This window comes from Eschrichtius robustus, chromosome 1 (assembly GCF_028021215.1).
Source record: "Eschrichtius robustus isolate mEscRob2 chromosome 1, mEscRob2.pri, whole genome shotgun sequence".
Classification (NCBI taxonomy): domain Eukaryota; kingdom Metazoa; phylum Chordata; class Mammalia; order Artiodactyla; family Eschrichtiidae; genus Eschrichtius; species Eschrichtius robustus.
In genome coordinates this window covers 66,408,238-66,421,607 of record NC_090824.1, presented here as the reverse complement: position 1 = coordinate 66,421,607, position 13,370 = coordinate 66,408,238, and the positions used below count along the sequence as shown (strand labels likewise).

Sequence of the window (13,370 nt, the reverse complement as noted above, 5' to 3'; positions counted from 1 at the left end):
CTAAACTTGACATGAAACCTAGAAAGCATGAACAAGATGATAAACTAGACTGCCTAAAAATGTAAAACTTCTGTATGAAATAGTGTATAAAGCAAACAGAATCAGGAGACAAACTGTAAATTTGGTGTGGCTGTGGAATTTCTTTGCTAGATTAAGCAATTCATATTAGAAGAAAGCAACCAACAAATATATGAAAATATGCTCAGCCTCTGTCAGTTATAAAGAAATAAAAATTAAAACAAAAAGGTTGTATTTATTTTGTTATGTGAGTGGAAAAGATTGTTGGTAGGGTGTAGGCAAGCAGGTATGTTGTATACTGTTGGTTATGGGTGCTTCAGGTAGCTTTGCTGGAGAAATTCCATTTGTAAATACTTACGTTACAAAAGTCTTTGTGTAAGCATACCAAGATATTTATTGCGGCATTGTTTGTATTTTGTTTTAAAGGTGGGGGGACCAATCCTGTTTACAAGTAGAATACTAGATAACTGTATATTATAATGAAGATTATATGTGTTGAAATGGTAAAATGTTGAGTGGTAAATGGTAAAGTTGAGTGGTGGGTGGGGTGTTTGTGTGCGTGCCTTGCTTTGAAAGACGATTGCATGGTATTTCATTAAAAAAAAAAAATTGTTAGAAGAACTGTTTAGACTTTAGCAAATTGGTACAATTTCACTTCCAATAATGAAGGAAGAGTAGTCGTCAGTACCAGGGCCTCTTGAATTAGAGTTTCTGGTTTTGTTTCCTGTTTCTGCCACTTACTGTCTTTGTGGCCTAGGGAGGTTAACCTTTCTAAATCTCAGCTTTTTCATATCTAGAATGGGAGTGATAAGAGTAACTGAGGAATAATGAGATAATGCATATGACGAGTTTTCTGTGCCAGACACCATGTTAAATGTTCACTGGGTAGCTGTTATTACAAGGAATATAGCCTGCCTAAGGACCTAAGCTTTAGTACATAAAAGTTGTTATCATAATCTCTTTATAATATTTTTAAATGAAATAAATCTAAATGTTCAGTAATAGAATATTATGTAAATTTTTATATCTGGGAGAATGTTTTGTAGCCATTAGAATTGTTTATGTAGGACAAAATGTAAGGATTGGTGATTCTTGGTTAAGGATATATGTGAGTTCTTTGTATTTTTATTATTCTTGCAAATTTTCTGCAAGTTTGAAATTACAATGAAATGTTACCTGCCCCCCAAAAAAGTTTTTTAAAGTTGCTTGCGAAATTTTATTAACCTTGGATAATGCCTTAAAAATTAAATCCAATATAAAATCTATCATCTGTCTATATATATATATATATATATATATATATATTTTTTTTTTTTTTTTTTTTAATGAGCAGAAAAGGGCTGAAAGGAAACATGGTAAAGTATAAACAGTGATTATCTCTTGGTTATGGGAGTAATTTTTTTATTTATCATAAATATTCATTGTATTTATAATAAGGAAAATGTGACTTTTTTAATAGCAAATTAACCTTATGATATACCTTTAATATGTTACATTCTTATTTTTTAAGTCAGAACTTCACTGATAAGTGTTTAAAGTGTTTTATATTAAAATTTTTTAAGTATAAGTTATAAGTTCCCCACCAGGGAACTCCCTTACAATAGATTTACACTATAGATTACAATTTATATTGGCTTGCAGTATAATATTGTAGAAAAAACACACAAAAGTGGTCCTGCGATGTGAGAATAATAATGTATATTGAAACAATAAAATAGTGTTTGCCTTTTACCCCTTTTATGTCCAGTTAAGCATACTCCATGAGGTATAGTGATTTTGGTTTTTCTTCCAGTTTTATTGAGATATAATTGATATACAGTACTGTATAAGGTGTACAACATAATGATTTGACTTACATATATCATGAAATGATTACCACACTAAGTTTAGTGAACATCCATCATCTATCAAAACTTGAATTTATATGCATGATTCCTATCTTTTGTCTTTCTGTTTCCTTATGGCCTCTTTTAAATAGCTTATGTGAACGAAATGTTTCAAAAGAAGAGAGATGTCAGTAATATTGCTCATATACTGACAAGCCTAATAGCATTTTTTATTGTCACAGAAAATGCTTCTTACTTGGTTTTCTCTTTCCTTATCTATAGTTTGTCAGGCAAACTTATATTAAAACAGTGGGGGAAGGATGAATCAGCCTGTGAAGAAAGGTGGTCCATGAGAAGACTTAAATGTCTTTGGATCTACAAGTACCCATTTAGCTTACTTCTCCTGTAATAAATTTAAATTTATTATAGTTTTTAATTTTAATTTTTATTTTTGTCTTATAGATCATAATATCAGTCTAGTATCAATGGAAGTAACAGTAAATGCTGTAGCTGGAGCTCTTAAAGCTTTCTTTGCAGATCTACCAGATCCTTTAATTCCATATTCTCTTCATCCAGAGCTATTGGAAGCAGCAAGTAAGTAAAAGCCTCCTTTTTTTTTTTTTTGAGAAGGATGATGATAGTGGGGTTTGTACATTGATTGCTTTGTGTTAAAATCAGTCATGCACTAGAATATGTAGCTAATAAAAATTCAGCTTCTAGAACTGTTTATTAAAGCTCTTTCCCTTTAAATAAATAGTTTTAGCTAGGCTCCCAGATGACTAGGTGCTCCTAGAAGTTTAGATCATTATACTAGAAGTTTGAGATTTGTGTTTTTAATTCAAACTCAAAGGCATTGTAAGAAAAAGAAATTAAGTCTTCAAATGAATGTATCTGTAATGTACTTTAGTAACATATTAACCTGTGTATGGTCTGTACACATGTGTATATAAATTTTTTTTAAGTCAAAGAAATTAACTTTGGCCTCATGTCTTGATTCAGTTTTTGAAAAAGTAAGACAGGAAAATGGGTACTTATTCAGTATTGATTCCTACTTGGCATCATCATTCATCCAGATGTTTCTATGAAGCAAAATACTCATTTGTTATCTGGAAAATGAGACCAAAGGTCTATTTGAGTATCAGGTAACCTAGTGCTTAATCCACATTGTGTTCTCAATGGCTAAAATTAATGTAGTTTCTAAATATTTCTCTTTAATTTCCTTTTGATTACAAGTCTTCAAGCTCTGTAGCGTGAGACTACTTATAATACTGATTGTTAAAGTTCTCAGTTAATTTTCTTTTCATTAAAATCCACTTCAGTATATTGTCACAAGATACAGTTGCCTTATACATTCTCTCGTATGAAAACTGGGAAGATAGTCCAATTGATAGCTTAGATTTTCTTACTTTTTGGCCATGAACAATAGCCTCAGAACTTTCCTACCTAGGAAATATTGAGGGCTGATTTAGAAGTAATATGTGGCAAATGAGAAATTTGTTAGTACTTGGTGTACTACCATGAGTTGGTTGGCAGACTGGCCTCCTCCAGAGGAATCCATTGTTATTTTAGAAGAATGAACTGAATGAGGAAGAGCAGCAGTAAGGCGCACTCTCCTCTCCCATTTACAGCAGAGCCACGTTTCAGTTATTCTGTTTCATAATTTGTGTAAATTTGGAAAGTAACTGAGCTAAATGCTTGTATTGCTTGTGCTGCTTGTGAAGAACAATGTTTTATAAGCTAAGTGGATTATAAATAAGTATAATGCTTTAAATCAGGTGTTGGCAAACTGGCCTGTGGGCCAAATTCAGTGTGCCATCAGTTTTCAGAAGGCTTGCAAGCTAAGAATGTTTTTTTACATTTTTAAATGGTTGAAAAAATATTAAAAGAAAATTTTATGAAATATTAAAATTATATGAATTCAGATTTTTAAAGTTCTATTGGATCACAGCCACTCTTGTTACATATTGTCTGTGGCTGCTTTTGTACAACTGCAGAGTTGAGTAGTTTCACCCACAAAGCCTAAAATACTTACTCTCTGTAGCATGAATATTAAGAGCCTAACAGATTTGTAAGTAATTAGTTAATTCTAAATCAGTATCTAGTTATATAAGTTGCTTAAAGAAATTACTAATATACCATTTCCTATTTTACCACCCCCAGGTTACTTTGATCTTCAGTTATTAGCTTTACTTGTGAAAAGGCTATTGTAAATAGATGGTAGTCTGTTTATTAGCAGGTTCTTTACAACATTTTCTTTGTTTTTGTTTCCCTCGCCTGATATGCTTCATATACATTCTTGATTGTCTTATACAATAAGCATAGCAGGAAGCTTTATCAATATTTTTTAATGTTTGTGTTTCACACAAATACCTCGCTACTTTAATTTTACAGAAATCCCGGATAAAACAGAACGTCTTCATGCACTGAAAGAAATTGTTAAGAAATTTCATCCTGTTAACTATGATGTATTCAGATATGTAATAACACATCTAAACAGGTATTTTTATTTTTCGTTTTTGCAAATAAAATGCACTACGGATTTCAAACACATAACCTTATAAATTGGGTAATCATAAAATAGAGAAAGAGAGACTAATTTAAACATACAGTTCAATTTTGGTTCTCTAAATTATTTTTTCTGTATTTTTAAAATAGATTTTTCATCAACTTGTTTAAAGAAAGGTATATGACCCTTTTAGTATCTAACATGATTATATAAATAGTAAGTGTGGTGAGTACTTTTTTTTTTGTCACTGCTGTTCTTTAACAATTCTCTTCTATAGAATCTTAGAATTTTAGTTACGAAATGACACTTAGATAATTAACCAGATCAACCTATTTGAAGTTGGAAAGATTGAGGTTTAAAGAGAGAAATCATATGCTCAAGTGACACATCTTATGACTAGAATACAAGTATTATTAAGTGGTTTAATTGCCTCTTCTTTTGTACTATGTCTCTTTTGTGTATCTTGCTTGTTTTGTTTGGATATTCCTCATAGTGAAATTTTATTAGAAACTTGAATTCATATTACTATCCACCTTGACTGTTACTGAAATGCAGGACATTAATCCTATATCAAAAGCCTTAAATATGTTAAGCTTCAAGTTTATACTTTTTTCTATAAAGATACCCTTCCCAACACCATTTCCTAAATGAAAGGCAATATTAATATCGTATAATAGCATAAAGCTCAAGACTATGGAGTTAAATAGGCTTGGTTTTGAAACATTTTTAGTTCTGTGGCTTTGGACAAATACTTTACCCTGCCTAAGCCTTGATTTTTCTCAACTATAAGAATGAGAAAAATAATAGCTCACAAAGTTGTTATTGAGACTGAATAGAATTATTAGTATTTGTACTACTTTTTTCAAAAGTCTACTCTTCACATTATTTTCTACTAACATTTTAAAGAACTGAGGTTTGGTTTTTTTTAACTAATAATGTCAGTGTCCAAAACAAGTACATTTCAGTCTGTACCTCTTAAAAGAGAGTATTAAGCAGTGTTTAAAGTTTTATTGTTGTTATCAATGTAGCATAAAATTATATTAGCACTTCTAGTAACTCTTCTCTGGAGTCTCCCTCTGTGAGAAAATACCAACATACATAGTATTGCAGTATAATTAGTGGAATTTCCTCTTTTGAAAATTACCATGCAACGTGGTTCATGATTTAACAGATGTGTACAGGGTACTACAGGAGATCTTACCCAATATGGAATGTAGGGATGGTATATGAACATATTATTGTATGGCCTGATTAAAGTGCTGAAAGAAGAATTGGACTTTATTAAAAACAATAGGGAAAAGAGACAAAGGGAAGAGCATATTCAAAGAATCACAGTGCTAGCCCACCATCAGTGTTATATTGAGACACTTAACTGTGTTTGACTCCAGTGATACAACAGTTAATGACACAGGCATACTTGGCGTGTTGAGGAACAGCAAAGAGGCCTGTGTGGTTTGAGCAGAGTGAAGGATAGGGCAGTACTACTCAGAGTGTAGCCTAATGATTAGCTTTAGTCCTCAAAATATTTTACTGACAGGGAGGTTGCTTTCATGTCTATCACTAAGTGCACTGTTGAGTTCAGCTGACATTTATGGGGGGTGGGGTGGGGAGCAAGACTTTGTCAATGAAAAAAGCATTGCATGATTGTTACTCTGAATGGTATGGGGAGCCACGAGAGAGTAGAACAGAGAAATAGTATCATCAGACTTAAATTTTAGAACAAACACTCAACTATTGATTATAATGGATATACTCTTTGTGCCAGGTACTCTTGTAAATGCTATACAGACATAGCAGTAAATAAAATAATCACATTTCATGGAACTTTATATTCCAGTATAGGAAATCAATGATAAATATATATTGGGTGATTAACAGATTGCAAAAATTAATCCATGGAGCTGTTCTTTGGATGTATTTTCTCTCACCTTCCATATTCAGTGAGTTATTGTGTCAAATTAGTTTTACCTCCTGACTACTTTTCCTTTTCATTCCTCTGCCACTGCTTTAGTTTAAATTTTATCATTTCTCATTTAGGAATCTCTAGTTTGTCATTGAGCTCTCTCTCTGCCAATTTTTCTTCTTGATTCTCCCTTGATCCTGATGCCAGAATGATCTTTCTAAAAGCTCTTTGTGTAAAGATCACTTATATCCTAAAGGAAAAAAATCTAAATTGTTTATCATTAAGTGGCCTAGTTCTAACTTACTCTGTTAAATCTCCTTTCCTTTTCCACCGTGCAACACCAAGTGCCACTGTATTAAACTAATAGGACTTAACCGAAAGTATCAATTTGTGCCTGGTCCCTTATCACATCTTAACATGACTGCCTCAGTCTTTCTCAAAATTCAGTCCTCAAACCAGCAGCATCAGCATCACCGGGGAACTTGTTAGGAATGCAAATTATCAGGCCCCACCCCAGACATAATTATCAATCTTTGTTTTAACAGGCCCTCCAGGAGGTTCTGATACACACTGAGAATCACGGGGGGGGGGGGGGGGGGAGGGTTTGTTTGTTTTTTATCAAAGTATGGTTGATTTACAAGCTCATGTTAGTTTTCAGGTGTACAGCAAAGTGGTTCAGTTATATATATTCTTTTTTTAGATTCTTTTCCATTATAGGTTATTAAAAGCTATTGAGTATAGTTCCTGTGCTATACAGTATTGTTTATCTATTTTATATATAGTGTGTATATATATATATGTATATGTATACATATATATTTTATATGTAGTGTGTATCTGTTAATCCCAAACTCCTCATTTATCCCTCACCCGCCCTTTCCCTTTTGGTAACCATAGGTTTGTTTTCTGTGTCTGTGAATCTGTTTCTGTTTTGTAAATAAGTTCATTTGTATCATTTTTTTTTTTTTTTTTAGATTCCACATATACGTGATATCATATGGTATTTATCTTTCTCATTCTGCCTTACTTTGCTTAGTATTATAATCTCTAGGTCCATCCATGTAGCTGCAAATGGCGTTATTTCATTCTTTTTTGTGGCTGAGCAATATACCATTGTGCATATATATATATATACATATATATACACACACACACACACACACATCTTCCATGTCTTAGCTATTGTAAGTAGTGCTGCCATGAACATTGGGGTGCATATATCATTTAAAATTAGAGTTTTTGTCTTTTCTGGATATATGCCCAGGAGTGGGATTGCTGGATCATATGGCAACTCTATTTTTAGCTTTTTAAGAAACCTCCATACTGTTCTCCGTAGTGGCTGCACCAATTTACATTCCCAACAACAGTGTAGGAGGGTTCCCTTTTCTCCACAGCCTCTGCAGCATTTATTATTTGTAGACTTTTTGATGATGGCCATTCTGAGCAGTCTGTGATGGTATCTCGTTATAGGTTTGATTTGCATTTCTCTAATAATTAGTGATGTTGAACATCTTTTCATGTGCCTGTTGGCCATCTATATGTCTTCTTTGGAGAAATGTCTATTTAGGTCTTCTGCCCATTTTTTGATTAGGTTGTTTGTTTGTTTTTTGATACTGAGCTGTCTGTGTATTCGGAAAGTAACCCCTTGTCAGTCACATTGTTTGCAAATATTTTCTCTCCGTAGGTTGTCTTTTCATTTTGTTTATGGTTTCCTTTGCTGTGCAAAAGCTTATAAGTTTGATTTGGTCCCAGTTTATTTTTGCTTTTATTTCTGTTGTCTTGGGAGACTGACCTGAGAAAACATTGCTACGATTTATGTTAGAGAATGTCTCGCCTATGTTCTTTAGGAGTTTTATGGTGTCATGTTTTATATTTAAATTTTTAAGCCATTTCGAATTCATTTTTGTATATGACGTGAGAGAGTGTTCTAACTTCATTGATTTACATACTGCTGTCCAGCTTTTCCAACATCATTTGCTGAAGAGACTGTCTTTTCTCCATTGTATATTCTTGCCTCCTTTGTCAAAGATTAATTGACCATAGGTGTGTGGGTTTGTTTCTGGGCTCTCTATTTTGTTCCAGTGATCCATATGTCTGATTTTGTGCCAGTACCACGCTGTTTTGATTACTATAGCTTTGTAGTATTTGAGAACCACTGTTTTGACTAAATTACTCTTTCTTCCTACTGTTTTACTAACACCCATCACCCTTGGCTCAACTCAAACATTACCTCTTCAAGGAAGGCTTCCCTGACCACGCTCATCTAACTGATTTGCTACCTTTCCTTTGTATTTTTTGACTCAACAATTAGACTTGATGCCCATATTCATGTCTTTCAAATCTTATAGGTATTTTCAGAACCTATACTTGACTACCACATAGACACACCTGACTGGGCCCCTCTATACACTGTATTTTAACAGAGGTTGACTTTATTCTGAATATTCTAATTTAGTCTCTTAACAAATAGTAATAACTTTTACCACAGAACACATGTTTTTAGGGCACTTATTTTACCTCAGATGAGCAACTCCTGTGTTTGGGGGTGTGGGTCCTTTCGTTTAGATTTTAAATTTTTTGATATACAAATTTAAATAAAAAATTTTCCTGCTACCTTGCATATTGGGCTGTTTCTTCATGTGTGAATGAGAGGATTGGATAAAATACCTAAAATTTCCTCCCAATTTAATAATTTTGAGTTAAAATTCAAGATTTGCTTCTTATGTTTCTTGCTAATTACAGACAATGGTAGTAGTGCTTGCTCACATATTTAAAAGACTGGATGCAAAATAGTTAACATATGGTCATTTGTAAATTATTTATTGTCAGATCAAAAGAATTTTAAGGTAGAATGTGCTCTGTGAACTGTTGTCATTGAAATTAAATTTGTAACGATGTACAAGGTAGTTAATGATTAAAAAGATTGTTTTTTGGAATACTAGAAACTTGAGTTTTTTGAAAGTTGAAAAGTCTCCCGGTTGGAGTATATGATAATTTTTCCAAAGTAAAAACCATCTTTGGTTCTCATAAGGAATGGATTTTACTGCTCTTTTCTGTTATTAGAATGTAGTTGAACATGGAATGCACAAGCAGGAAAATGTTTTAAATTTGAAGTTAAGATTTTTTAAAAAGGTAAAACCAAATCATCTGAAATAATAACTCTCAGATTCTTTAATTGCAATGAGTTTTGACTGGTTTCTAATTGTTTTTTTTCCTATCATAATTTCAGGGTCAGTCAGCATAATAAAGTCAACCTAATGACAGCAGACAACTTATCCATCTGTTTTTGGCCAACTTTGATGAGACCTGATTTTGAAAATCGAGAGTTTCTGTCTACCACCAAGATCCATCAATCTGTTGTTGAAACATTCATTCAACAGTGTCAGTTTTTCTTTTACAATGGAGAAATTGTGGAGACTGTGAACACTGTGGCTCCTCCACCACCTTCAAACCCAGGACAGTTGGTGGAACCAATGGTACCGCTTCAGTTACCACCACCATTGCAACCTCAACTGATACAACCACAGTTACAGACGGATCCTCTTGGTATTATATAAGTAGGAAGTGATTGCAGCCAGCCTGAAATTGGACAAAAGCAAATCTAGACATGCATGTTTCAGGGTTCAGTAGTATACTTCATGTTTCTTACAGATAATTCACATTCAAAATAATGAGACATTTTCTCTTTGAACTATATGGTATTCCTTATTCATTTACATTACAAATCTAAGACCATGTGATAAGCATGACTGGAGAGGTTTAATTTTTATAAACAAAAATAGCTACAAAATACAAACAAAGCTGCTGTTGCATGCAACCTTATTGCAATCAGTATATCATTCCTGTGGCATTTTCTGTCACATTATATTGTGAATAAAATTTTTCTATAGAAATTAAATGATTTAAAAACTCACGTATATGAAACATTTAATGCTTTCCAGCCTGCTTTATGGCTGGTTTTGTTATTTGATGTGCTAATTTGAGCAACTTAATTTACTTTTATCAGTCTGTATAGATAACTAAAAGCCCAGTTAAGTATTTTATAATTTCAGGCTACTTATGCCATGCTTGGGATGTTGTTTGAAAGAAAGAAAAATACACTTAACATATTTCTGCACTTTCATTTTCTAAGTAAACCTGTGGATGATTTGATGGGGGTAAATGGATATACTTCTTGTACACACATACCAAGGACATGCTTGTGGCTAAAGTGAGTTGATAATGTTGTGCAAAGGATAGTTGTCACCAACTCATTTCTTTATAGTCCATGATGAAACAAACATCTTGTATACTTTTAATTCTGTAAACAGATGCATGTTCAAAAGATCTATTATGGTCTTGTAATCTTAATCTAATATATTTTAGATATTTTAATTTTTTCCCTCTTGGGAAATACATTTAGTATAGTGTAGAAAATACTTCATGACATTTTCATATAAGGTTATATAACTTTTCATACATAAACATGAAATTTGTTGTAGAAAATTCTTTAAACCAAACATTTTAATCTAGGACTTCAATTTAATCTGTCCCTTGAATCTATTTTTATGTGGCCCTTAAAAACATATCCAAAAATCCATTGCTAATATAGCAATAAAAATACTTTGGGTACTGACAGCCTCTTTGGAGTATGTATATATAAAGTTGCAAACTTGTATTCATATTCTTTTCTGTGATATGTTGTACTAAAATCCAAAGTGGCTTTCGCACCATTTTTTAAGCCAATTTTTCCTTTGATGTTGGTACCAGATTTGCTGTAAATGACTGCTGCTTTGGAGGTTAAACATTTCGTTAGTGAAGTTACAACCAGAACAGGAAATTATGGATAAAATTTTCAGAATAAGTGGCATAGGTAAATTTTGTTAGGCTTTATTCAAAATTTGTTCATTATCAAAACATGCCGTTTTTTTTCCCAGAAAGGGAAAAAATGGTTTTTTTGTTGCTAGGTTATATTTTGTGTAGTAAAGAAAAAATTCTTTGGTCCACGTTGTAATCTTCATACTGCAATTTTAAGGTTGTCTTATGTGTACTTTAGTAAATAGATGATTTTGAGATTTGAGGCTCCTAAGAGTTTGATTTGCTCCATTTTTTCCTAAAATAAATATTGTCTTTCCCAACTGTTATGTCCTAGGTATTGTACTTCTAATTTTAACTTCAGAATCAAGATGTTGACATGAACCAGGCTGCTGTTGAAGTACATGTATATTATAAATTATCTTATTTGTGTTATACTCTTACATGTTATTATCTTTTCTAAGAAAACAAAGTCCCTATTATTCCTATTGCAAAGCACACAGGAATTAAGAAAGTACAGTAATTTTTAAAAAGAAAAATCTGGTAAATGTAGTATTCTTAACTTGTTCTATATTACTTATACCTATTGTCTACATAGCTTTAATTTATAGCTGTCAGTTTAACATCGGCATGTCTGGCAAAGAAAATTAAACTTTAAGAGTTTTATAAACTGTTTCTAGGTTGCTAAAGAATTTATTTTTCTACTATATATGGTATAGACAAAGCTCAAAACTATGTACAGGAAAAAAGCCTGACTATTTCTTTTGGAAGTAGGCTGAAAAGAGAATTTTCAGAACTGTTCATGTCTTCAGTTCATTTGGTCATAACTTTGCTATTGTAATATGTGAATCCCAGTTTATTTAAGCTATTCTCTTTTATACTGTGTTAATTTAACTTTCATGTGCATTTAGTACAACTTTTGTTATTGAAACTAGCATTTACCATTTTCCACATTTACTACCTTACACCTTCCCAAAAATTTATCTCCACTTTCCTATGCATTCTATAATTGATTTGAAAAGCTTCATAGTGGGTCATTTAAAATTCTACTTTTGGTTCACTTAACAGATAGGTTACAGTTAATTGAAAATTAAAGTACGGTTTAAAGCTCAGTCTGTTACACTGAATTGATTGCGTTTGTTTTTACCAAGGGTTTAGATATGTTTTTAAATATTAGAAAAATAATGCTAAAAACAAAATAATATGATTAAACTCTTTTCTGGTAAGTTACTGGAAGGTTTCACTGTTTAGGGAACTATCATATATGAAACTTATTAAAGGATGAAAAGAATATTAGGTAGTCTCGTAATTATGCGTAAACATTAAGGCATTATATTTTACAGTTTTAAATAAAATTCCATCTACACACATGTTGCCATCGTTTCATTTAAGCTTCAGTGCTTGTAGTTATTATAGTATTGTACTTAACAGTATCTAGATTAGCAATATAAAGAAGCTTAGTGGAATTCTCAAAGTTTCAGTAGATTTATGGGAAGTCAAATTCTATTCAACAAACACTTATTAGGATATACAATTAATTTTAGAACAAAATTCCAGGCACAATATATTTTCATTTGAAATGGTATTTGTTAGTAGTGCTTATTTTCCCCAACATTTACAATGTAAATAATGTAGGTAGCAGCAATCTAACTTAGCCAAAAAGCAGCTTTTATTTTCCATACTGTATGTAAATAATGTAGACTTCTTTTTTTTGAGGTACTGCAATTTAATTTCTAATATCTCTTAGATAGGAACAAAAAGGAACAATTGGAATAAGAACTTAGGCCTTAGCTTCCATGTGATTTTTAGTTTTTTATACAGTAATAATTGTGATGCTATTTGTCAACTGGATATAAATATATATATAATTTTAAAAAGTCAAAAGTGCTTTGTTTCTTCGTTTATAATTAATGTAATTTTGTGCTTCACCAACAGGATGCTGCAGTAAATTAAATATCAGTGAAGCTTCTTCTGTATAAAGAATGCTATGAATAAAACATTAAGAAGCTGTGTAATTTTAAGTTATAGTTGCCTCTAATTTTACCATTTCATTGGTAAAAATCAACTAATATTTTTTCATAAAATAGGAAAATGTTTTTAAAATTATGATGAAAGTTTTATTAGGGAAGTGTATTATTGAGCTTTTACTGTACCATGAGAGGAGATCTAAAATTTATTCTGGATGTATACATACAGATGAAAATTAATTTAAAAATGTTTAGGAAAACAAGATTGCACAGATTTCTAAGACTCAAATGTTACCTGGAATTTCAAGCTGTGGCTAGACATATTTTGAGCCACTGGAAATATTTTGAAACCTATT

The 13,370-nt window shown here is 31.9% G+C and overlaps 1 protein-coding gene across 3 annotated transcripts in view; it reads left to right on the top strand.

Moving 5' to 3' along the window:
- Positions 1-12,891, top strand: part of ARHGAP5 (Rho GTPase activating protein 5) — a 77,369-nt gene extending 64,478 nt beyond the window's left edge. For all 3 annotated transcript variants that reach the window (XM_068546394.1, XM_068546403.1, XM_068546388.1), the window contains exons 5-7: positions 2,307-2,438; positions 4,236-4,341; positions 9,483-12,891. In XM_068546394.1, coding sequence (XP_068402495.1) covers positions 2,307-2,438; positions 4,236-4,341; positions 9,483-9,810 — 566 coding nt within the window. In that variant the 3' untranslated portion in view covers positions 9,811-12,891. The remainder of the gene's footprint in view (positions 1-2,306; positions 2,439-4,235; positions 4,342-9,482) is intronic.
- The last annotated feature ends 479 nt before the right edge of the window (positions 12,892-13,370 follow it).